The sequence below is a fragment of the Podarcis cretensis genome (genome assembly GCF_951804945.1).
Source record: "Podarcis cretensis genome assembly, chromosome: 6".
NCBI lineage: Eukaryota > Metazoa > Chordata > Lepidosauria > Squamata > Lacertidae > Podarcis > Podarcis cretensis.
The window spans coordinates 61140792-61163664 of record NC_137175.1 but is presented as its reverse complement, the minus strand read 5'-3'; the positions used below and the strand labels follow the sequence as shown (position 1 = coordinate 61163664).

The 22873-nt window shown below is 44.1% G+C and overlaps 2 protein-coding genes across 9 annotated transcripts in view; one reads left to right on the top strand and one right to left on the bottom strand.

Moving 5' to 3' along the window:
• Positions 1 to 22854, bottom strand: part of LOC307219221 (uncharacterized protein) — a 55451-nt gene extending 32597 nt beyond the window's left edge. For 4 of the 8 annotated variants that reach the window (XR_013840324.1, XR_013840326.1, XR_013840327.1 and 1 more), the window contains exons 1-2: positions 22763 to 22843; positions 2764 to 2836 (exon numbers count right to left, since the gene is read on the bottom strand). Coding sequence is in view for 1 of the 8 variants with exons in the window: in XM_079982224.1 (XP_079838350.1) it covers positions 14 to 123; positions 2764 to 2836; positions 22782 to 22803 (205 nt within the window). In the remaining 7 variants the exon portion in view is untranslated. Of the gene's footprint in view, positions 1 to 13; positions 164 to 2763; positions 2837 to 22762 lie in introns of all 8 variants that reach the window. The other 4 variants (XR_013840325.1, XM_079982224.1, XR_013840329.1 and 1 more) reach the window with 4 other exon arrangements.
• On the top strand, positions 16015 to 19760 carry LOC307219263 (CARD- and ANK-domain containing inflammasome adapter protein-like). Its single transcript, XM_079982314.1, has one exon. It carries the CDS (start codon positions 16378 to 16380, stop codon positions 18643 to 18645), a length of 2268 nt encoding a protein of 755 aa, XP_079838440.1. The 5' UTR covers positions 16015 to 16377; the 3' UTR covers positions 18646 to 19760.
• Positions 22855 to 22873: the final 19 nt, after the last annotated feature.

The window sequence follows — 22873 nt, the reverse complement described above, 5'->3', positions numbered from 1 at the left end:
GTTTACATTGTACCTCCATTCTCAGAGGCAGGATACCTCTGAATGCCAGGTGCTGGGAAGTGAGAAGAGTGATGTTGCATTCTGGTCCTTCTTGCAGGCTTCTCATAGACATCTGATTGGCCGCTGTAAAAACAGGATGCTGGACCAGATGGGCCATAGAGACCTGATCCAGCAGGCTCTTCTTACATTCTTAACCAGATGCTTAAAAGACAACAGCACACGCACCAGACAAACATCCCAGGGGGCGGGGGGGTTATATAAATAGAGCAGCACAACTCCCCCCCCCCTGCAAAGCCGCCTTCTCTCTTACTTGTTTTCTGAGGGTGGTTGCCTTCCAAGAAGGACCTCTGTCTAGCTTCACTCCCATGCAGGTTGACATGCTGATTTATACACAGGGATGAAAATGACTTCTAAACTCAAGGTCTTCTATAGGCTGTGACCCACTGACATGTTCGAACTTTTGGAAAGTTCTGCTCTGCATGCAAAGTGAATGGGGCACTTTCGGCCGGTGGGGAGGCAACCCGAGGCAGTCAGCCAGTCCTGCAGCAACCTCATGAGATCCAGTGGGAAACTGTAGTATCCCATGGGGGTAGTAGAGGGTCAAGTGCAGGGTTCCCCAAACTAAGGTCCGTGGGCCGGATAAGGCCCGAGGGACTCATTTATCCGGCCTGCAGCAACCCGCGCCGCCCGGTGCTACCGCCCGCTCTTACCGGCACTGCACGGCTGCCCACTTCTGGGTCGGAGGAGCACCGGAAATAGCTTGTGTGCATGCACCTGCGTTATTTCCGGTGCACATCCAGGTTGGAGGAGGCCCATGCACATGCACACAAGCTATTTCTGGTGCTCCTCCGACCTGGAAGTGCGCCAGAAATAGCGTGTGCGCATGCGTATTGGCACGTGCTCCCCTGCCCTCCGCGCGAGTGGCACTGGAGACACTGGCCCAAAGCGTGATAAGTTTGCTGACCCCTGGTCAAGTGCTTAAAAGCCTCAGCCACAAAGAAGTTGAGGCCATTTTGCCCTGCGTGCTTTCCCACATGCTTAGTGAGGCCTTGTTAGGGCCTGTCTGTGCTCTTTGGGTCACTGGTTAACAGGTCCAGAAATGATTCCCCCCCCCAAACCTCAGTTGGCTCTGGGTTTCCCACCTCTTTCCCTCAGTGAGCACTTTGACAGGCTAGGTGTTCTCAATCTTCTGCCACTACTTTGTGCACAAACAGCATTGGGCAGGATCAGACTAGTGGACCTCTCCCCCAGATGCCCAGTGGGATCCTGGGTGCTTGGCTTGCCCCACAGCATTGTCTGACACTGTGTTCAACCCCCAGGGGTTGGTTGGGTGCATCAAACAAAATGCCGCTTCAATAGCAAGAGCTGGCTGGAATGAAGAACTTGCCTTTGCCCTTGTGCCATGCCAACTCCACTGACCTGCCATATAATCAATAAAGCTGCACTTGTTTTCACCCAACACTCCTGAGCAGCGTGTGCCCTTCCTACAAAAACCACAAGCCACAAACCTGAGATTCTCTGGTTGGTTAAGCAACTTCAAGACCCTTGCTCTCCATTCTTACTGTTCTTTATCCTTCTACCAGACAGCCATTCAAGTGGAGAATGCCTCCAAACAGAGGACAGCGCTCTGGAAAGTAGGACACATGGCCATGCTGGCTATATCTCACGTAAAAATGGGATTCTGGTTTCCGATCTACTTAATTTAGTTTTCACAGCATCAAATAAGTAGGACAACTGCCTAAGTGGCTCATTTGTGCCAGTTTTCTCCTTCGCCTTCTTTATACAACTGTTCATGTTTGGATCGGAAGCACAGGAAGTGTGTACAGAAAGGCCTCTTCCTCCCCGATTTATGAAAGCTTTTCTTGGATAGAATGCCAGGCTGCGCTTGAAAAAAATCACATTGGCATCAATAATATAAGCAGCATCATAGGCATATACTTCTTACCAAGCATAAGCGTAGCCAAGAGGGGGCAGAGGGGACAGCTGCCCTCCCCCGCCCCAGATCAAGTAAAACAATAGAAATACTTAACTAACTGACCAATCCTGCTCCCCTCTAACAAAAGTCCTGGCTATGCCCATGTTATAAAGCCACATACAAAAACACACACAAAAAGCAAACCTCAAGTTAGTAGGCCAAAGGAATGGGGTGCAATGGGTTAGTAAACATCTTCTGCTGGAGGCCACACTCTTTTCTTCCCTTTTCTGCATTATGCTAACACCGCTTCTTTCTTTCTCTCCACCCAGCAGGCTGCCAAAGAAGGGACAAATCATTTGAAATTAAGCTAAGGGCTATATGAAATCCTAGGGAAACTGCTTGTCTATCCCTGATGTTATGCAAGGGACTCCTTCACTTTCCCGCTGCAAGCCTACCTCCCCCCCCAAAAAAAGAAATATGGCACTGAACAAAAGCTTCCTATTAGCTCCAACAATTTCCTCCTCAAGCCTAATTCTCAGCAAAGGAAGGGAAGGAGGTGAACAGTATAAGCTAGATAGGGAGGCTCCAGAGTTTCCCGTCTAGTTGCATCAATATTCTGATTCGGTATACATGCTTGGCTGGTTGTGATGATGGTCCCAAGAGACTGCCACCACCCAGTTTGCTCCTATCACATAGATTAGGAGAAAGTTCTTTCCTTTCTAATTGAGACTTTCAAAGCATGTAAGTGATGGAGAACCTGAAAGACACCTGTGGCTGCTGGGTGCTTTGCTGAAGTTAAAGTACCTTCTGCAATGTCTGGAAGTTTGTTTATTTATCAGATTTCTTACCTGTCCTTCACTGCATTGCCCACATCCAGCCCACTGCGGCCTCCAAGCTGGTCTGGCACCTGATATACCTCTCCTGATTCAGATGAGAGATGGGGGTGGGGGGAGAGAGATGGTGACACTTCATTCCAAATTCTCTGCTGACAGCACCCAGCAGTTCCAGATACAATGGTAACTCAGGTTACATACGCTTCAGGTTACAGACGCTTCAGGTTACAGACTCCGCTAACCCGGAAATAGTACCTCGGGTTAAGAACTTTGCTTCAGGATGAGAACAGAAATCGTGCTCCGGTGGCGCAGTGGCAGCAGGAGGCCCCATTAGCTAAAGTGGTGCTTCAGGTTAAGAACAGTTTCAGGTTAAGAGCAGACCTCCAGAATGAATTAAGTACTTAAACTGAGGTACCACTGTAAATGTTAAATAGCATGGAAAAGATGAAACCGCGTAGGATGCCGCTGGACAATTCCCATGGTTCTTACAATCAACCAACCCCCCAGCCCCCCAAGTCCACTCTGCACTCCATCTTGTGCTCATTATATCTCTACAGTTTGTGCCTCACTTTTGGTGTTGCTTTGCTGGCAATCCAGTTCCTATCCTCGTCAGTGGGAGGAGGTTTGTAGCTCAGCGCATATGCTTTCCACACAAATGTTACCATTGTTTATAGGGAGAGCTAGGGAAGAATCCCATATGAAACTCTAGAGAGAAACTCCATCAGTGTAGAGACAATGCTGAATGTTGGCTGAACCACTCATTTGACTTGGTGTAAGCTGGGCCAGCCCTGCTATTAGGCAGAGTAAAGCAGCCTCCTTAGATGGCAGATGTGGATGGATGGAGAACAGATACTGTGTGGATTAAGCAGCTTGCCCTGTGCCTCTTAAGCTTGCCTGCTGGCCTCAGGTGTGGTGAGGTTCTGTCCCATTACCAGTGCTGAAGTAAGATTCACCTGGCCAGTCCTAGGCTTGTCATATGTCCGGAATTTCCCAGGCATATCTGGAATACAGTGGTACCTCAGGTTACATACGCTTCAGGTTACAGACTCTGCTAACCCGGAAATAGTGCTTCAGGTTAAGAACTTGCTTCAGGATGAGAACAGAAATCATGCTCCAGCGGCGTGGCAGCAGCAGGAGGCCCCATTAGCTAAAGTGGTGCTTCAGGTTAAGAATAGTTTCAGGTTAAGTACGGACCTCCAGAACGAATTAAGTACTTAACTTGAGGTATCACTGTACTGCAGTTCAAAGCAGTGTCCGGGCGGAAATTGCAAAAAACTGTTGGAATTCTGCCTGGGTCAGAGGAATGTGCCTACCTCTTCTAGGCACCGGCAGATATTCCTTGGCGACCTCCCGGCTGCTACTCCCGGCAGATAAACTGGCGAGGTCTCGGCGATTTTTCTCAGGCTGTGAGAAAAACACACCGTTCCTTCTCTCTCCCCTTTGGTGTCCCCAGGGAGGGGAAAGAAGCAGACAGAAATCTATTTACATCTTTTATTTCTGTCCTTTACATCAGTACAGAGAAACATGTCTGCACTCAACAGCAGTAAGAATAAACTCCACCCATGTACATCCTGTACAGGTCATATGACACACACTGAGCTCACATCCTGTGCTCAATAAGGAGAATGGACTGCCCCTTTGTTTCCATGGCAACAGTCACAAACTTCCTGTTTGGCTTTCCAGCCACAAGCAGCTGACTGAGCTGCTAGAGCCTTTGCTTGCTGCTGCATTGCTGCTTTATAATAACAAAAACAACAACAAAAAGTCCGGGAAAATCCGGACTTGTGGCAACCCATGTTGGCAGTGTCGTTTTGGGCGATTTCTGTTAAAAATTGCTCAAAAACTTCATTATTATTTTTTTGCAGCCTTTTGTGTTCTTATGAGACAGTATGGAAAGTGAGCATGATTTGCAAACACTGTTCTGTATTTTTAATGGGTGCTTGGCTTTTTAAAAAATAAAGTCTAAGAGATTTAAGATAGCACAGCAATAAGTAGCAGAAGGCTTGTGCAAGTTCAGAAGTGCTGTGAACTAGAACAAATCATGTAACCTCCTCTTTTTCTTTTATTACACCAGGCAGGTACACTTGAAAATGTACTGGGCATGAGTAATAAATTAACTAAATATCAGTGTTGTCCAAGTAATCTGCCAGCATTCAGGAGGGCAGATTGATAGATAGGTAAAAGCAAAAGGGTACATTATCATTAAGCTGCAATTACATTCTCTGGTTGGAGCTATCTAAAAATGTAGCAGAACCTGGAGCAGAGAAAAGTGACAGATGCTACAAGCAAAAAGAAAAAAAAAACCACCCTTGATTTCACAGCAAATTCCTTTTTCATATAATTAATGCAAAACGGCAGTTAGTAACTATTCCAGTTACTCCTCCACAGTGCAATCCTATGTTCTGCTTATTCTGAAGCAAGCTGCATTGGATTCACTGGCACTTACTCCCAGGTAAAGGTGCATAAGCTTGCATGCTGAGACATTAACAGTGCAATCATATGCATATGTGTCTACTCAGAAGAAAGGCCAGTGGTTTTCAGAAGGTGTGGTCCCAGTGAAGCTGCCATAGGGTTGCAATCGAAATGGATTAATGTGATATGCCAGCTATAAGGTGCTTAACTTCCTTGAGTGCTGCTGTGGCGTGCAGGCTTGTGAGTTAGGGAAACATGGCACCTAGGGAGTTCTAGGAGGGTAGTGTAGTGCAGATGTTAAAAATGCATCTTTCAACCTCATATCTACTTTCTACTCATGAAACGTACATGATAATGAGGTAAGGAATTCCTTTCACCTTGCTGAGAAAAAAAGGCCATGTAAATAAATTGATAATGAAGTGTTGTTGTTGTTGTTGTTGTTGTTTGTCTGACTTATCTGACTTATTTGTCATGTCTGCTGCTGTTTTATTTTCTGTATGTAAATTTATTTTAACTATATATTATTGGACATTTGGGGATATAAAACCCAATAAACAATAGCTCAGGCCTTGTTGAGCACAACCAAATATTGGCTTCCATTCATATTGTATATTCAACAAGCTTTAAACCAAGTCAGCGGCTGGCTTCATAGGCAAGTTACACCTGGAAAGAATCCTTCAACCATCAGTTCCAGAACATGTGCTTGGGACTGCGTATGGCACAGGACAGTTTCCACCAAGAAAGTTCCTTTAGATCAGACTTTCCCAACCTGATGCCATCCAACTGCTTTGGACTACATTCTCCACCAGGCCCAGCCGGAATGGCCAGTGGTCACGGGTCATGGGAATTGTAGTCCAGCAACATCTGGATGCCACAGGAGGCTACGACGACAAATTCCAGATGTTAAGAGAGCTGGCTTAAGATATGCTTGAGATATGGAACAGCAAATGCCTGCCCTACCCTTATTTCAAGGTGATTAGCCATAGTACCCTAGGTCAGTCAAGTTGTTTTGGCACCTGAAGCAGATAAATCACCCAAATGACTCTCCTGCTCCCAGTCAGTAAAAACACAACAATGAATTAAATAATTAACAATTTGCTGTCCTTTTATAGCACCCCAAATCATCTACCTGAGGCGGCTCCTTCACTCTGCCTCACAGGAAGGCTGCCCAGACTAGCACTGCAGGCTATTTAAACTCACCGCAGAATAACCCCAAGACAAATTGGAAAGTTTCGTTGTGTCCTCCCCTAGCACCAATCAACATCAGTGAAAGTGTCAGCCTAGAAAATTAATAAATCTATAAACAGCAGGAAGAACCTTCCTTTAAGAGGTTAAAGCAGGAAACATCTTACTTTCTGCAAAAATTTACTGACAGTGCCTCATCCTGACTGAAAACCACAGGGGGCCATTTGTGTTGAAAATGGGAAGGAGGAATTCTGGCCATTTTGCAAGGAACTCGAGGAGCTGTCTCATTTTGCTGATTCTTGAAGCTGCCTCAGCATTTGGTAACCTAATATCTCGGCATCGCTTAAACATTATGCTAATGAAAGGCTTTTGTGCAACTGCTTTACATTAAGCCTTGCCCACAGGAAAGTACAAGTTGTCATGTATTATTATTATTATTATTTTAAGAAGACAGATGGCAACTGTTATTTGTGAACAAGCCTCCGACTCAGCCCAGTTCTCCTCAAATCCAAGCTGCTCCCCTGCAGTGGCAGTGGCGTGGAGACGGCAGCCAGAGGGAGGCTGCCAAAACCCACTGGCTGCCTATGGCGCTCTGTTGCTCTTTGAGATTTCACAGGATGCGCTGCCGAGAAAGTGGCTGTGTGAAAGCTCCTACGGGGGGCCAAGCCACCAAGCTTCCTGGAGGAAGTGGTTGCTCATCACTCTAACTGAGAAAAGAGGTAAGATGATTGGCTGCAACCCAATCCTTCTCCAGCCCCCAGTAGCACCTCAACTCTGGGCACCAGGAGACCACAGGAATATCCACCACACAGACTGAAACTTTTCCATTGCCCACTCCAGCTCCCTTCTGCTTGTGCCTCTGCTTCCCAACCCCTTTACGTTCTGCAAGATGCCTATGTTCTAGGGCCGGCCACTTGATTTCCAGACAGCCGTTTCAGGACATCAGCACTCGTCTCATGTCTTCCCCAGCCCTCAATAGCCCATTTGCTTTGCTCCACTCCTTTGGTGCCGTTTTGCCACAGCTTTGACACAAGGGTGGGGGACTTCTAGATGTTTTTGGACTCCAGTTCCCATCACTCATTGGCCATGCTGGCTGGGGTCGAGAGGAGTTGGGATCCAACAGGCTCCCTGTCCCCATTTTACTATATCACCTCCTATGGTCAGAAGGCATCAAGGAAGGGCAACAGGTCAGCTCAGTGGTAGAGCCAGGATGTCTCAAGTTCAATCCCCAGGTAGCGTTGGGAGAGGCTTCTGCCTGAAACCTTGGAGTGCTGCTGCCAGTCCGTGTAAATAATACTGAGCAAGATGGACCAAAGGTCCGACTCGGTATAAGGCAGCTTCCTATATTCCTAAATACAGGGCCGGGCCAGCCATTAAGCAGGGTGAAGCCTCAAGGGGTGGACAGGACACACCACTCTTGCCTTTTGGTGGCACTGAAGTCCCCCAAAGTTCACTATTGGGACTGCTCCTTTTTAACTTGTCCATAAATGACTTGGAGTGAACTGATTACACCCAGTGGTTCAGGTTGGTAAGAACAACAAGGGATTGTGAGGAACTCCAAAAGGATCTCTCCAGGCTGGGCGAATGGGCATTCAAATGGTGAATGCTGTTCAATGTAAGCAAGTATATATATTGGAGCAAAAACTCCTAACCATATACCAACACGGCAGCTGCAGGCACACAAGTGTCTAGAGAGGCTTTACCTGGCCCCCCACTGAACTCAGACTTGAAACAAGTGGGGGGAAGCTCTGGCCTGCTGGCCAAATTTGGCCCCCCTGGGCTTCCCATTTGGCCCACGCCATGTATCTGTTTCAGGCAAGCCACAACCACTTGCTTTATATCTGATGTCGTTGATGAAGTCTGACATGGGGTAGGGAAGGGCCAAAGGGGGCTTTGCAGGCACTGTCAATTGGGGGTGCCTGCAAAGCACTTTGTGCAGTACTTCCGAAGCAGCAGATAACTAGCTGATCATTGACCTTTTGGAAGTGCTGCCAAAAGGGCTTTGCAATCCCTTTGCTTGGGAAGTGCTGCGTACAGGGATCCTAGAAACAAAACAAAATAAAACTGCAGTGCTTCCCAAATGTGCAACAAGATCTTTGACAGGTGTCACTCATCTGAATCATTATGACGTCGGATAATATAATGATTTTGATGCAAAATCTGCATGCATGATTTACCCCTGTGGCATAGGACAATATGGATTTGGATTACATGGGTTACAATAGCTCACATGTGCACCATTTGTTGAATGGGCACTGGTGTTATAATTTTTCTCATGAGCTAAACCCTGCCCCCACTTCCTCACCCTAATAGTACAACACTGGTCATGCAGATCAGAATCACCATCTGTACAAGTAAATACGAACTCCTTGTACAATTCATTTCAACAGTTCAGTGGTTCGTTTGACAGAGAGCTGGTGGCAAGGCATCACCTGATCGCAGTGACCTCTAAGCCTACCTCCCTTGGTGTTATCTGGATCACTTGCCCCATAATGTGTCCTTGTTGGGGCAGAGGGGCTTCTAAGTTGCTTTAATTAAGTTCAACTTGAAGTAATATAAATATACCATTTTTTCCATGCAGCACAACTTCAGACCGCAGTCCTAGTACACTTTGAAGAAAGGTTTTCTAAAGTACAGGACATTTTTCCACATAAATATGTTTTAAATCTTAACATTCACTCTTAAAACACATTTATGTGGAAATAAGTCCTGTTGGTTTTAAACAGCTTTCTTCAAATAAGTAAACACTAAGAGAGAGGTGAAGGTTACAGTAACACTGCAAGGGACATATAAAACATTTGGATAATCAGCTGCGAGAGCTATATTTACACTGGGTTACTTTGACATAGAGTTGCATAGGAAGCAAAGTGATAAATAACAAAGACTTGCTGGCAACTCAATATTCACCATGTTTAATCAGAAGTCCTGTTAATTTCAATGGGGTTAACCTCCAAACAGGCAAAGTTAGGATTATGGCCTTAAGTAGCAAAATCCACATGAGGATTCAATTATGAACACATTTATGCAATGACGTTTTACGATTTAAAATGTAGTAACTATTTGAGACCCCAGCACTGCCTTGCGATTTGTTCTGGCAAACCGGTTTGGTCAAAGCAATCTGTAAACATTTGGGGCAACTCCAAGGAAGAGCAGCTTTCTGCTCATGGAGTCCTATGGAAAGTTGTCACCCTAAATACAGTAAACTCTATGCCTGTTTTCTGGGATCAGTTACATTATATAATGCAACAGGGCTTAATCAAAGATATAAGTTGGTAGGACTGCTGCCTTAGTTGGAAGTGGATTCCACTAGAATTTGCAAAGTGTACTTCTATATAAAGGTGATTAGCATGGATGGCCCAATTCTATAAATATACATAGGAAGGCCACTTATGCATTACCAGGGGTGGGGGGGACCAAACAAAGGAAATGCCTCACCAGAAGACACACTTGTTTGAAAGTGGAACTGTCTCCCTCAGGAAGTTGTGGACTCTCCTTCCTTGGAGGTCTTTAAGCAGAGGCTGGATGGCCATCTGCCATGGATGCTTCAGCTGAGATTCCAGCATTGCAGGGGTGGACTAGACTGACCCCTGGGATGCCTTCCAACTCTAAGATTCTGTGATAAAATGTGCATGCACGAATTTATATGTATACATTCACAATCTACTATATATCTTGGAAAGTTTTTGTTTGCTCAGAATTTGGATGTCTTTTAAGTTATCATGAATGCATTTTGCATGATGGTTCCCGAGAATAAAGAGCAGGTTTTCATTGTATGTTTGGACGCAGCTGGACACCATTTGGAATCAAGATGGCAGACCGAACCTTTCAAAACTGCACTGAACTTTTGGTTTCTTAGCACTCCTGAGCAAATACTGGATACAAAGCTGCTAGTTAGAAACAATCACTATCCTTTAGATAGAAATGCAATGGGTGGGATTCAACATCACACTGTTACGAATGTTCCACCTGCACAGGAATTTCAGCTGCTCCCCCCGTGCACTCTTCTGGGGGTTCCCCCAACCCACCCCGGTCAATTTCAGGGGGCATGCAGAAGGAAGCCCCATTGCATGCGTGTTCTTAAGTTCTTAAGCAGGGCTCATGAAGTGAATCCTGCCCAACACATTTCACCAGGGTACAAAACACTAGCCAAGTGACCTATAGGCCCACTCAATCTGCTGCCCATGTACTAATTGTATATAAGCAATTCAATACTCATACTGCTCTTCCTTCTTAGGATTCGTTCTCTTTAAAATGTGTTTGGATTAGCTAGCCCTTCGAATAGAAGACTGTAAAGGAAGACACACAGACACCGTTTTAGGCTGGCTCTACCATTAGACAGAGTGAGATGTCCTCCTTAGGCAGCTATTTCTGGGTGTCATGAGACAGCAGACAGCTCTTAGTAATTTGATGGTTGTATTTTTTTTTTCCTGCAAGGAAGGGGCAGAGGTGCATGTGGAATTCTCTCCCTCAGGTGCCAACACAACTTGACCAGCCTAGGCACCTTGGCGTGTGGGGGAGGGCATCATTTGTTGTTCTGCCTCAGGCAGCAAAATCATGTCTTGGGCAAGCTCACAACACACATTTTCATAATTGCCCCCTCTTTTCTAACTTTGAAAAGTTTGTAGACTGACTTTTCTTTAGCTGACCAAACCCTGATAAAGGTAAAAGTAAAGGACCCCCAGACAGTCAAGTCCAGTCAAATGCTACTATGGGGTGTGGCACTCATCTCGCTTTCCAGGTCATGTGGCCAGCATGACTAAACCACTTCTGGTGCAATGGGACACCGTGATGGAAATCAGAGCACACAGAAATGCCGTTTACCTTCCCGTCACTGTGGTACCTATTTATCTACTTGCACTGGCATGCTTTCAAACTGCTAGGTTGGCAGAAGTTGGTACAGAGAAACGGGAGCTCACCCCATTGGGGTGTATTTTTGGTTTTTATGGAAGCCGCCCAGAGTGGCTGGGGAAGCCCAGCCAGATGGGCGGGGTATAAATAATAAATTATTATTATTATTATTATTATTATTATTATTATTCGAATGGCCGACCTTCCAATTGGCAAGCCCAAGAGGCACAGTGGTTTAGACCACAGTGCCACCCTGATAGTCTTTGTTAAACTCCTTCATAAAACTCTTAATGTCATTTTCTGCAATAGTTTGTGTCACTATGTTGAGGCAAAGCACTTGTTCATAATGCCACCAAGTAAAATGAAAACATTTGACATCATCGTTCCAGAACAAGCCACTGCCTAGATTGTAAAAAAGAAGAGGAAAAATAAAGTTATTGAATGTTTTCAATAAAGAGCTTGGTTGCATTATAGATAAGCGCTGTGTTTCAATGGCTGAATCTGAAATCAAAATGCATGCTGGGAAACATTAATAACACAACTTCACTCACTACTGATATATTTATGTTCATTTATTCCAGCTGTTATGTCAGGCCAAACACCCTAGAGAATGTAAAGAAGGCATTGGAAACCATTCAGTTACATTCAACCCGTTTTAACAGGTTCCAGGTCTCTTAATTAGTTTAAAGAGGACCTTCTGCCAACTGCGCTGTTGAAAACACTCAAAAGAGAAACAGTGACCTCTTCTGGATTTTGTAAAGAAGTCAAAACTGTATTTGGCAAGAGTCTGATATAATATTAATTTAAGAGGAGGGTTTTATTTGCTCTCCTTTATGGGGGGAAAATGTAAATAAAGGATGTCAAACACATTTCATGTTGACAAAGGATGTTGTTTTTGAAAACTGACTCTTTTATTAATTAAGAAACAGCTTCATCTTGGGAAAGCCAGGAAACCATACAGCTTCAAAGCATGCAGAGCTTCAAAGCCAGATATAAAGACTAAACAATTAGTTGAAAAACACTCATCTCCCTCTTTCAAGTGAAGATTAACTTGACTTACTGGCCCCGTTATTGGACCAGAATTGCTAGATTATACAAACAAAATGCCTTGGCATGGTTTGGCGGTTACATTTCACTCCAATACAAAGGACCAAATAGAGAGTGCATTCAAATGTTAAATGTTCATGTGAGCATCACCAAAGCTCTGACTCCCCCCCCCCCATGCTCCCTTATGCTAGTGGTTCACAGGGAAGCCATAAAACTTATAACATGGTTGGGGCAGATGATACAAAGTGCTTGATTCCATCATTGCAATGACCACTAAAGCCAGAAGATTAGGAGTACAGGAATTAGACTTACCCTGAATCACATCACTGGTCAATATAGCTCAATACTGTCTACAATGACTGCCAGTGTTTCCCCAGAGGTTCAGACAGAAGTGATTCCCAGCCCTCCTGGAGATACTAGGTATTGAAACTGGGACCTTCTGCATACAAAGCAAATGTTCTTTCTCCGAGCATGAAAATCTACCCACTGGGCATCTCTGCTTTATCTACCACATTTAACTTGTTCAATTCACCACCTACAGATGGGCCACCACGTCTTCGGCTCAAACAACACATTACGTTAAGTATGCATTCTTCTAAAATGTGCACAAAACTGGCCATTTCCTTTTCAAAAACTACAACAGCCATTTGGGCCTATTGGCAGCGAGGTTACTACTTTCCTCTCCAAGTGCTTTCCCAGCCAAAAATCACGCGCGCACACACGCGCGCACACACACACACACACTTTTCCCTTAAAGATGCTGCTTACTGCAAATCCCTAAGATTCCAGGAATACAGATCCTACCTGATCCCAATAGCATTTACACTGTTCTGTTTTATTTTGCTTTGCATTTCCCAAGTCTCTAATTAATATGCAAAACTTTATTTGGCTAGAAATTATCAAAGCATTCATTCCGGTTTCAATCCTACTTTAACACAAGCCGCACATTCCAGACCAAAAGACATTTTTATTTATTTGTATGTATTTATTATTCCATTTATATCCTATCTTTATTCATCCCTGTGGGGATTCAAACCCTGGTCTTCCAGGTCATAGCCCAATACTCTAACCACTATGCTACACTGGCTCTATAGGAAGAAATACAAAAATGCTCTAAGATTGTTCTGGATCCCAATTAGCCACTTACTCTCCTTTAGTTATTCAATCCATTTTTCAAAAAACCCCACCAATTTTCTACTATCTGCCTATGATTGTTCTAGGAAAAACTATATTCAGGACACAGTCCTGTATTTGACCATTGCTGGCTGAGGATTTGACAGAAACTCAGCACCATAAGCAGAATGCCAGGGATGGTGCAGACATGACAGATACGCTGATGAAATCTGACATCAGCAGAATAGTTTGGCTTGTGTAGGTTTTCTGCCAGTGAAGATCTGCCTGTGGAGTAGAGTCAGTATGGGGTGGCCCAGAGAAGTGCACAGTTACGTGATATGCTATACTCCTCTAGGCTCCAGTGACCATGCCATAAACAGTTAAAGATGCAAAGAGTTTCCCTCCTGCTGATGCCAGTGGGAGAGAAACTTCTTTAGAAAGATAAAAGGGGAAAAGAAAACCTCCTTGTGTCAATGACCATTCTGCTCACTTCGCTGGGCCAGGCATAGGATATGATGTAACTCATCACCCAATCTCAGCACACCAGGTATATAAATCCTACATAGGGAGACTGGAGCTGAAGGCACGTCCCCACTTGCCCCATGCCTGCAGCTCCCAAAGGCCAGAGTTGGTGATGGGGAAACCGGGAAAGAGGTGGGGAGATTTGCAGACACAGGCGTGGTTTCCAGAGACCTGTTTGTTGGGCATTTGGTCTCACTGGTTTGTACATTTCTGCAGAGGTTATACAACACTGCCATCAAGTGGGAATTCTCCCACACTTTCTACTGCTTCCCCCCCATCACATTTCTTACTGCAAAAAGCCTACATTTTAAGCGTGAGAAGCCTGTAGTGCTGTTGCTGTTTACCACGATGTACCCATCTTCTTGGAGGTGGGTTAAGAAGAAGGGCCACGTTATTTCACGAAGGAGCATAATTGGCATCTATTCAAATGGGTGAGAGATCCAAAAGTGATGGCAGTCTGGAAGCGTCCACAGAGAACCGGCTTCCAGAACATATAGGAGAACTTGAGTACCTCACTTCTAGGGAGAACCCCCCCACAGCCAACAATAACCCCCACTCTGATCCAACAACCACATCAGACACAGGCAAACAAGGGAAGTGGGGAACATTGGCTGCAAAGTGTGACAATTGTGACCCATTTGTTCTATGTGAACATTTCTTTTAAAATATATATCCCACTTTCTTTGAGGAACTTCCTCCACAAATGAGGAAATGCCCTCCTTGCGGAGAGCTGCCTATTTTGTGACCGCAACATGAAGCTGTAATAAAAGGACTATAAATCTATCAGCTGCTCGTTAATTCTTATCTGTGAAGTTACCAAAGGGAGGGGAGGACTTTCCGAGCCTGACACTCTGTGTTGTGCCATCCCATTCTGTGGCATTCCCACCCCCCACCCACCCACCCCAGCAGTGCTTGTGAGCAGCATAAGGAAAATGGAGCCCCTGCCTGGTGGAATGCTGGACGACTGGAAGAAGGAGCAAAGTTGTTGCTGCCCGATGGTTTTGGGTAAGGCTACCAGATGTTTTTCAATGAATCCGGGGACACTTTTCAACTTCAATGGATTTTGTATGGGGACTGATTTATAAATCTGGGGACTGTCCCTGGGAAATGGAGATGTCCGGTTACCTTAGTTATGGATGCACAGCACCCAAACTGTGAGTTCACTGGCTTCCTCTGTGTATGGTTTGTGTATGGTGGATTTTGGCTATGTGTTCACAGATGCTGGGGGTCTATCTTCTGTTTTTATGCTATTTTTGAAGTTTCTGTTTTGTGTGTTTTCTCTTCTACTCCTGGCCTGAGAATGTATAGCCATCCTACCTGCTTAGCAGAATGCTGCTGACAGACCTATGCATTTATTTATTTTTTGAGTAGCCAGTTATTTTAATGATTATTCCATACTGCTTTTAATGCTTTAAAAAAAATATTTTGTTATATTGCTGTGCACTGCCCTGATATTTTGGGAGAGGGCAGACTATAAATATGTCTATAAATATAAAATAGCAGTGATGTACTTCTTTACCCCCGGTGCAATTGCTATGTAAGATTGTTCTGCTAATCTTCTGTTTATTAGAAGCCATCATTATAATTTGCCCATATCGCTTTAATGAAAATTCCTCAATTGTTAAAATATTCCACCTCGAGGACAGATGTGTTTTCAATGAGAATTTGCCTTTATTGAAACGCCATGAGCTCACAGCACTGATTAAATTTTTACATGTTGCGAAAGTTAAAATAAATGTCTTATTTCTTGATTTTTTTCATGTTTCACATATATGGCCCTTTCATAGCATGCCATTATGTTGCTGTCTGAAAAGTTTTATTATTGTATGTACATTGCTAAGGATAGTTTTTTTAAAAAAGTATCTAATGCATTTTTCTAAATAAATAAAATAAATGCGGAATCTACTTTTTTTGAAACATTAAACTCATTCTTAGCTACTTGCCCTGCAGCTTTTGATCACTGTGTGATATGCCGCTGTGTAACTAACTGACGGGTATACAATTTTATCTTAATGTTACACAAAGGCTAATTACATAGCAACAGTTACTAGCCTGCTGCTTTTCTTCTGACATGTTTGACAGATGGGTCACACATGCCAAATACATTTTTTTTTTTTTTAAGTTTCTATCCATCAACAGCTTAGCTACCAACTTTGAAAACTTCCTCTCGATTTTATCTTGCAAGTTCTTGCAATGCGACCATTTTTACTGGAATATTTTTACTGAGTTTTGTTTTGTTTCAATTCGTCAACTCCAGTCTGTTGTTAAGGAATAGAAAAGAGAATTGGAAGGCAACAGCGTTGCACAACGAAAGGTGAAAAGTTTATGATCTCCCTTTCCCCCCTGTGTGTGTGGTTGTCGCTGAGATTTCCAGCTGGACCACCAGAATATCTGTTGGCAGAAACTGGAACAAACTTATGTAACGATCTGCACTTTCTCATGCTAAATGCTGAACTTCAAAGGCATGTTTAATGTATTGCGGGTGCATAATCTAAACACATCATGTATTCAGCTGGCATGTTCACAAATCCCTATGCCACAGAAGTACTGAGAACTAAAAAGAACGAACTTGTAGATGGCATAAGGAACCCTGATCAGCTTCTGAACTGGCTGATAGAACATGGCATTTTTACACTGGAGAAAAAAATGGTCTTATCCTACTACAGAACAAGAACTGCAAAGAACTCCCGGGTCCTGGATATATTGGTTTCTCAAGGTGAGCGAGCTTGCAGGCTCTTTTTTTATCCATGTCTGAAACAGATTGAGCCACAACTATATAACAACATAAGGAGTTATGTCAGCAATGTGAATGAAAGAATTGGTGATGCCAGAAGGCAACTGATAGGGTATCTACTGGAGAAAGATAAAGGGTGGGTTCAAAAGGGTAAAGATCCTCACCTAGAAAAGGATAGCCCCAGACAGGTTTTAGCAAAGCCAGAAAAGCTGACTCAGATCAAACGTAAAGTAAAACAGGATTCAGCTGCTGTGAAATCCCAAGACAATTCTTTCAATTCTCTTTCCGTCTTTGATTCTGTGGCTAAAGGTAATCTTTCCTATTTAGAAAAGATCTTAAAAGAGAATGATATTAACGCTGTAAACATTGAAGAAGAAACTCTCCTACACATTGCAGCGGCTCACGGGCATACAGAAATAATTGACTATCTAATCGGCAGAGGGGCTAAGCTGGAAGTTAAGGATAAGAAAGGAAGAACCCCGCTACACAGAGCTGCTGAGAGAGGTCACAGCGAAGCTGTGAAAATGCTGCTCCAATCGGGTGCCAACATGTACACCTTGGATCAGGAAGGCAAGAGCCCCCTTCATTTGGCCCATCAGTACCACCACACCCATGTTCTGAAGAGCATCCTGAAAGAAGAGGTGAGGCGACACAAGAACCAACACAACTTCCTGCACATGGCTGCTCTCAGAGATGACAGTGAGCTGGTGCAAGCCATCCTAAAGAATGGTGCTTTGAAGGATGCCAAGGATGAGAGAGGACAGACTGCTTTGGGCTATGCCGTGTCTCGAGGGTTTGAGAAGACTGTCCAGGTTCTCCTGGAAGCTGGAGCCAACATTGATTCCAGCATCATTGATGTAGCCTTTAACAGCAACAGTCAATCTCTCTTCAAGTTATTGCTGGACTATTCCAAAGGCATGTCGCCGACTACGATGGTGTCAGCTCTCTTTAAAGCCATTCAAAAGGACCTGCATGGCATCGTAGCAGCTTTAATTGATAAAGGTACCGACAAAAATGCCCTCGACAAAGCGCAGTACACACCACTGCTTGTGGCGTGCGAGATGGGCAAGACCGAGTCAGCGAAAGTTCTCATTGAAAAGGGAGCAAGCCTGAAGGACAAGACCCCAGACTCAAGCAGTGCTTTACATCTGGCAGTTCAAGCTGGAGCCTCCTCCATTGCAAAGATGCTCCTGAGCAAAGGATTGGATGCCAACATTGCCGGGCAGGGAGATCAGACCCCCCTCCACGTGGCCGCATTGCACAATAAGGGAGGGCTAGTTGACTTATTAATTGACGGAGGTGCAAAAACTGAATCGGTCACTAAAGAACTGCTCACTCCCTTGCATGTTGCAAGTTATAAGGGCCATGTGGAAGTTGCGCAAAAGCTGCTGCGTCGAAAGGCTAATGTCAACGTTAAGGATAAGCAGGCAAAGACAGCTCTGCATCTTGCTGCTGAAGCAGGAAACCCTGCTATGGTAGAACTGCTGCTGAACTTCAATGCTGACTCCAATGCAACAGACAAGGAGAAAAAGACCGCGCTTCATCTTGCAGCCATGGGAGGTCATCTTAACGCAGTGAAAGCGCTGTTAGCGAAGAAGTCCAGGTTTGGTGCCAAAGATATGGACGGATGCACATCTATGCACTATGCCGCCATCAATGGGAATGTGGAGATACTACAGGCCCTTCTGGCAGCTGGCAAAAATAAAAATATCGATGACAAAAATATTTGGAGGAAGACGCCGCTACATCTTGCAGCAGAACACGGACACAGCAACCTAATACATTTCTTCTTGAGCAACGGTTCAGCCATTAATGCTCTGGACAACAATAAGGACACACCATTGCATTGTGCTTGCAGAGCCGGTCATTTTAACTGTGTGAGCGCGCTGGTCAGCTGGTCTGAGGGGGGTAAAGCAAATCTACAGGCCACAAATAGCCTGAAGAAGACTCCACTTCAAGTAGCAGAATCCAGCACAACTGAAAGCCAGGTTCAAATTGTTACTCTTTTGAAAAAGAAAATGTTATTAATAAGATAAATGTGCTAAGAAAAAACTACGTAAGAAGCACAAGTTGTTTCTTATTGCTGTCTAGTGCCTTGTTCTCACCTGTGTCTGGGCTGCCCTATTTCAGGGTCAATGCAGGAAATCAGTGGTTGGATCTCTTGATTATTATTATTTTAAATCAAAATCTTAAAGGAGGGAGGGTTCCTATAGACAAGCCCACGAAAGGTCCTAGCCTTAAGAAAACAACTAGTCCGTCCACTGGAGGTGGTTGGCAGAAGTGTTTCACTCCTCCCGAAGCAAGCCTCGCTGCATTCCTACAGAGGCAGGGTTTCCCTCACCTGCCAGCGCACTTGGTTTCTATTCTGAGCACAGAGGAGGAATGGGGCCCTCATCCCTCCTCCTCAAGCCTACTCACTTGCCTGCATGCAATTCCATGCTGCCTACAGGTACTAGGCTAAATTCAGTCATGGAAAGGTTAACCTTTTCCTGTAATGGCACCTAGCACATGGAATGCCATTCCACGGAGGGACTAAGCTGTCTCCCTCCTTGACAGTGTTGTTTTGGTTTGCTCTTCCAAATTATTCAGTTGGATTACCGCTTAGCATTTAGATTTTAGTTTTAGATTGCCTGCCTATCTCTTATTGTTCCTGATTTGTTTTGATGTTTTATTGTTGTGTGCTGTTTTATTACAATTGATATTAGCTGCTTTGGACATAAGCTTGTCGGGGTGTGGTTGGGATTACAGATATTACTGTACTAGGAGGGTTCTGCCCATGGGTGCAGCCAGGATTTTTGTTAGGGAGGGCAGGACATTGTTGGAGGGGCAGAACTGACGTGATTGGTCAGTTAGTTAAGTATTTATATTGTTTTACTTGATCGGGGGAAGGGGGGAGCTGCCCCCTCTTGGCTACGCCCATGGTTCTGCCCTCCCTGCTCATTCCATTTGGCAACCCCCAGTGCCCCCACATTAACCCCCTTTTTCTTTCCTTTTTCACCCCGTGCAATTGCTAAACCTCCATTTCACCTTCCCAACTATACCTTTGAAGCAGCTACTCTCTTCTGTTCTGCAGCCCAACTTTGCACCTATATCCACCCGTTTCCCCCAATGTCCATGCCTCTCTCTCCATTTGGGCACCCCAATTCACACAGCCCCCCCCCTCCAGGCCTTCTCTTCTCTCATATTCTGTAGTCCCATTTGCACATATACCCTCATGATTATATGTTATTGTATCTTTAAAATCTGGGACGTGGGTGGTGCTGTGGTCTAAACCACAGAGACTAGGGCTTGCTGATCAGAAAGTTGGTGGTTCAAATCCCTGCGACAGGGTGAGCTCCCATTGCTCCTTCCCTGCTCCTGCCAACCTAGAAGTTTGAAAGCTCGTCAAAGTGCAAGTAGATAACTAGGTACCGCTCCGACGGGAAGGTAAATGGCGTTTCCATGTGCTGCTCTGGTTTGCCAGAAGCGGCTTAGTCCTGCTGGCCACATGACCCAGAAAGCTGTCTGCAGACAAATGCAGGCTCCCTCGGCCAGTAAAGCAAGATGAGCACCGCAACCCCAGAGTCATCCACGACGACCTAACGGTCAGGGGTCCCTTTACCTTTACTTTATCTTTAAAACAAATAAAATTTTAAGAGATGGTATGTCAGTTAGCTTGTTCAGTTAGAGCTTACATTTATTGTTGTTGTTTATATATGGGTGTTTGCTTGATAATAAAATATCTGAATTACTGCATTGAATCTGGAACTTCATTTCGAAGGCAATACATGGTAAGAGTGAAACACTCTATGGGAACATACTATGAAAAATTTGTGGGATCCACATCATTATCTGTCTCATATAGGGTAGCTGAGGAATGGAAGAAGGAAAGTAAGTGAAGAAGTGGGGGCTCTGAAAGGGGGAAAGTGACTGTTTTAAGCAATGGCAGAAGTTTGAACAAAGCAAGTGAGGCATCTAATCATAAGCCTGCATTTTTATCAAAGCTTATATTTTTGATTAAGGCCTGTATATTAAGATGAGCTTAAAGATTTTCAAATGTTCATGCCAGGCAGAAGACCAGCTGCCTAAGAACCTTGGCAAGATGTTTATTCTCCTGGACAAGGGGGCCCCCTGATTTATAGCAGAAAACAATTCTCAAAGTCGTAAAAAGGGAATTACAGGCTGACAGCCAAGGTTACACTGACCCTACATATTACAGAAGATAAAAAAGCAGAGAAAAACATAATTAAGAGTGGGTAAATAGTAAAATAAAACCATGTGCCTCCCATTAAACTTGAGCCATATTTTCCTAAGGTTGAAAGGTCAAGAGCAGTGAAAAAGGCAACTGGCTTGGCTGGAGAAAGGGAGTGTAAAGAGAAGAAGAGGTTTTCTTTCTATTTTATTTTGAGGCTGTAAAATGTTCCTTCCTTTTTTACTTTGAAAAGGTTTATTCTTCTAAAAAGCTATCTATGTTATGTATTAAATATATTGGCTTAAATGTAATTATGCAAAGGAATTAGAAGCTAAGAAATGTTAAATCCTTATGCTAGATTCTTATTTCATATAGTTGGAAGAGATCACAGGGGCCATCAGCCACCAGCCCAGCCCCCCTGCCAAGCAGGAAACATCATTAGAGCACACATATGGTTATCAGGCCTTTGTTTAAAGACCTCCAAGAGAAAGAGATCTTTCAGTGATGATGTGAACTCAAGATCCTTGACATCTGTTTAAGATAAAAATTTAAGATTAAACCATTTGTTTTGGAGGGCAATAGGGCGAGGTGAGCTGGTAATTAAGGTTCCTTGTTGAGACACATGTAAGATATATTACTACTTATTTGTCATTTATAGATAGAAGAATATATAGCTTTTTGTTTCCCATAAAAGGGCAAGAGGAAATGGGTGTATCTTTTGTGATTGGTTCTAGCAAACAGCCAATAGGAATTTCAACCAGGCTGATTGGACAGAGGCAGCCACAGGAGGAGCAAGGGGGCTGGATTAAGGAAATATAAGTGCTGGCCATGACGGCAGGAGGCCAGGCCAGAGCTTGGTAACCATATACCACTGTGCCTCATATTTATTTGTCTGACAAATAAATTATTATTTTAATTTCTCTATTGCTGCGTTGAATATTTCATTCCAGCTAAGCGTTAACCACAAGCAGGGTGCTACACAAGGATGGAGAAACACCGAGAGTATTACTTATTTCATAAAATTTCTACAGAACACTGCTTGATTGTAAAAATAAAAACCTTCAGAACAATTTACAAAAAAAAGATAAAACCAAATTTGTAATTGATGGTTGTACCTGTTCTTCCTGCTATATTGTTTATCTATAGAATTTGGTTCCCATTATTCCTTCAACAAGCTCAGAAGAAGCTTACATCAGAATAAAGCTGAGTCATGCTGACACCATTTAAGGCAGCTGACGTGCTGTCTGCTCTCACACAATTCTTGGTGCCTCAACAACTTTATAGTTAATAATCTGAAAAAATACTCCCACATTTATGATTTCAGTCCTCTGTTTAGTCGTAAATGTGAAAATTCTCGTTAAGGATCTGCGAAATGCGTCCATTTTACAAATCTCCTATACCTGAGCAATAGGGCAATACAGTGGTACCTCGGGTTAAGAACTTACAGTAGTAATTCGTTCCGGAGGTCTGTTCTTAACCTGAAACCATTCTTAGCCTGAGGTACCACTTTAGCTAATGTTGCCTCCCGCTGCCGCCGCGCGATTTCTGTTCTCATCCTGAAGCAAAGTTCTTAACCCGAGGTAATATTTCTGGGTAAGTGGAGTTTGTAACCTGAAGCGTATGTAACCTGAAGCGTATTTAACCCGAGGTACCATTGTAATCTAACATAGGCAGTGGCTACTGGCATTGACAGAGGTATTTTTAACTGAATTCTAAGTAGGACCGGTATGTTACTTTTGTCCCGAGAGCTCTCCTTCAACTTCTATCCTTTGCTTTTGATCACCATCCATGGCTTGCAACCAGAAGAGGTCATTTTATCCCGTTTTAATTTCTCCCCGAGGACTCCCACTTTCCCTGCAAAATTCTGCTTTTTGTATGGTTACGTTGCGCTTTTACGTTTTCATTTTGGAAGCTTCCCCTTGTCATCCAGCTGTGTGTGTGTGTGTGTGTGTGTGTGTGTGTGTATAGAGACAAGAACATACCCTATTCTATTCTTCCTACCCTGCTTCTTCTCTCTTCCCATCGCGGTCCGCTTCCTACCAAGCTCTCTTCCTATTCCCACCGCGCGCCCCCCGCCCCCTGCCAAGCCCAGC

Bases quoted from the DNA above. Each gene is read 5' to 3' on its own strand.
- LOC307219263 (XM_079982314.1), top strand. From the start codon at position 16,378: ATGTATTCAGCTGGCATGTTCACAAATCCCTATGCCACAGAAGTACTG.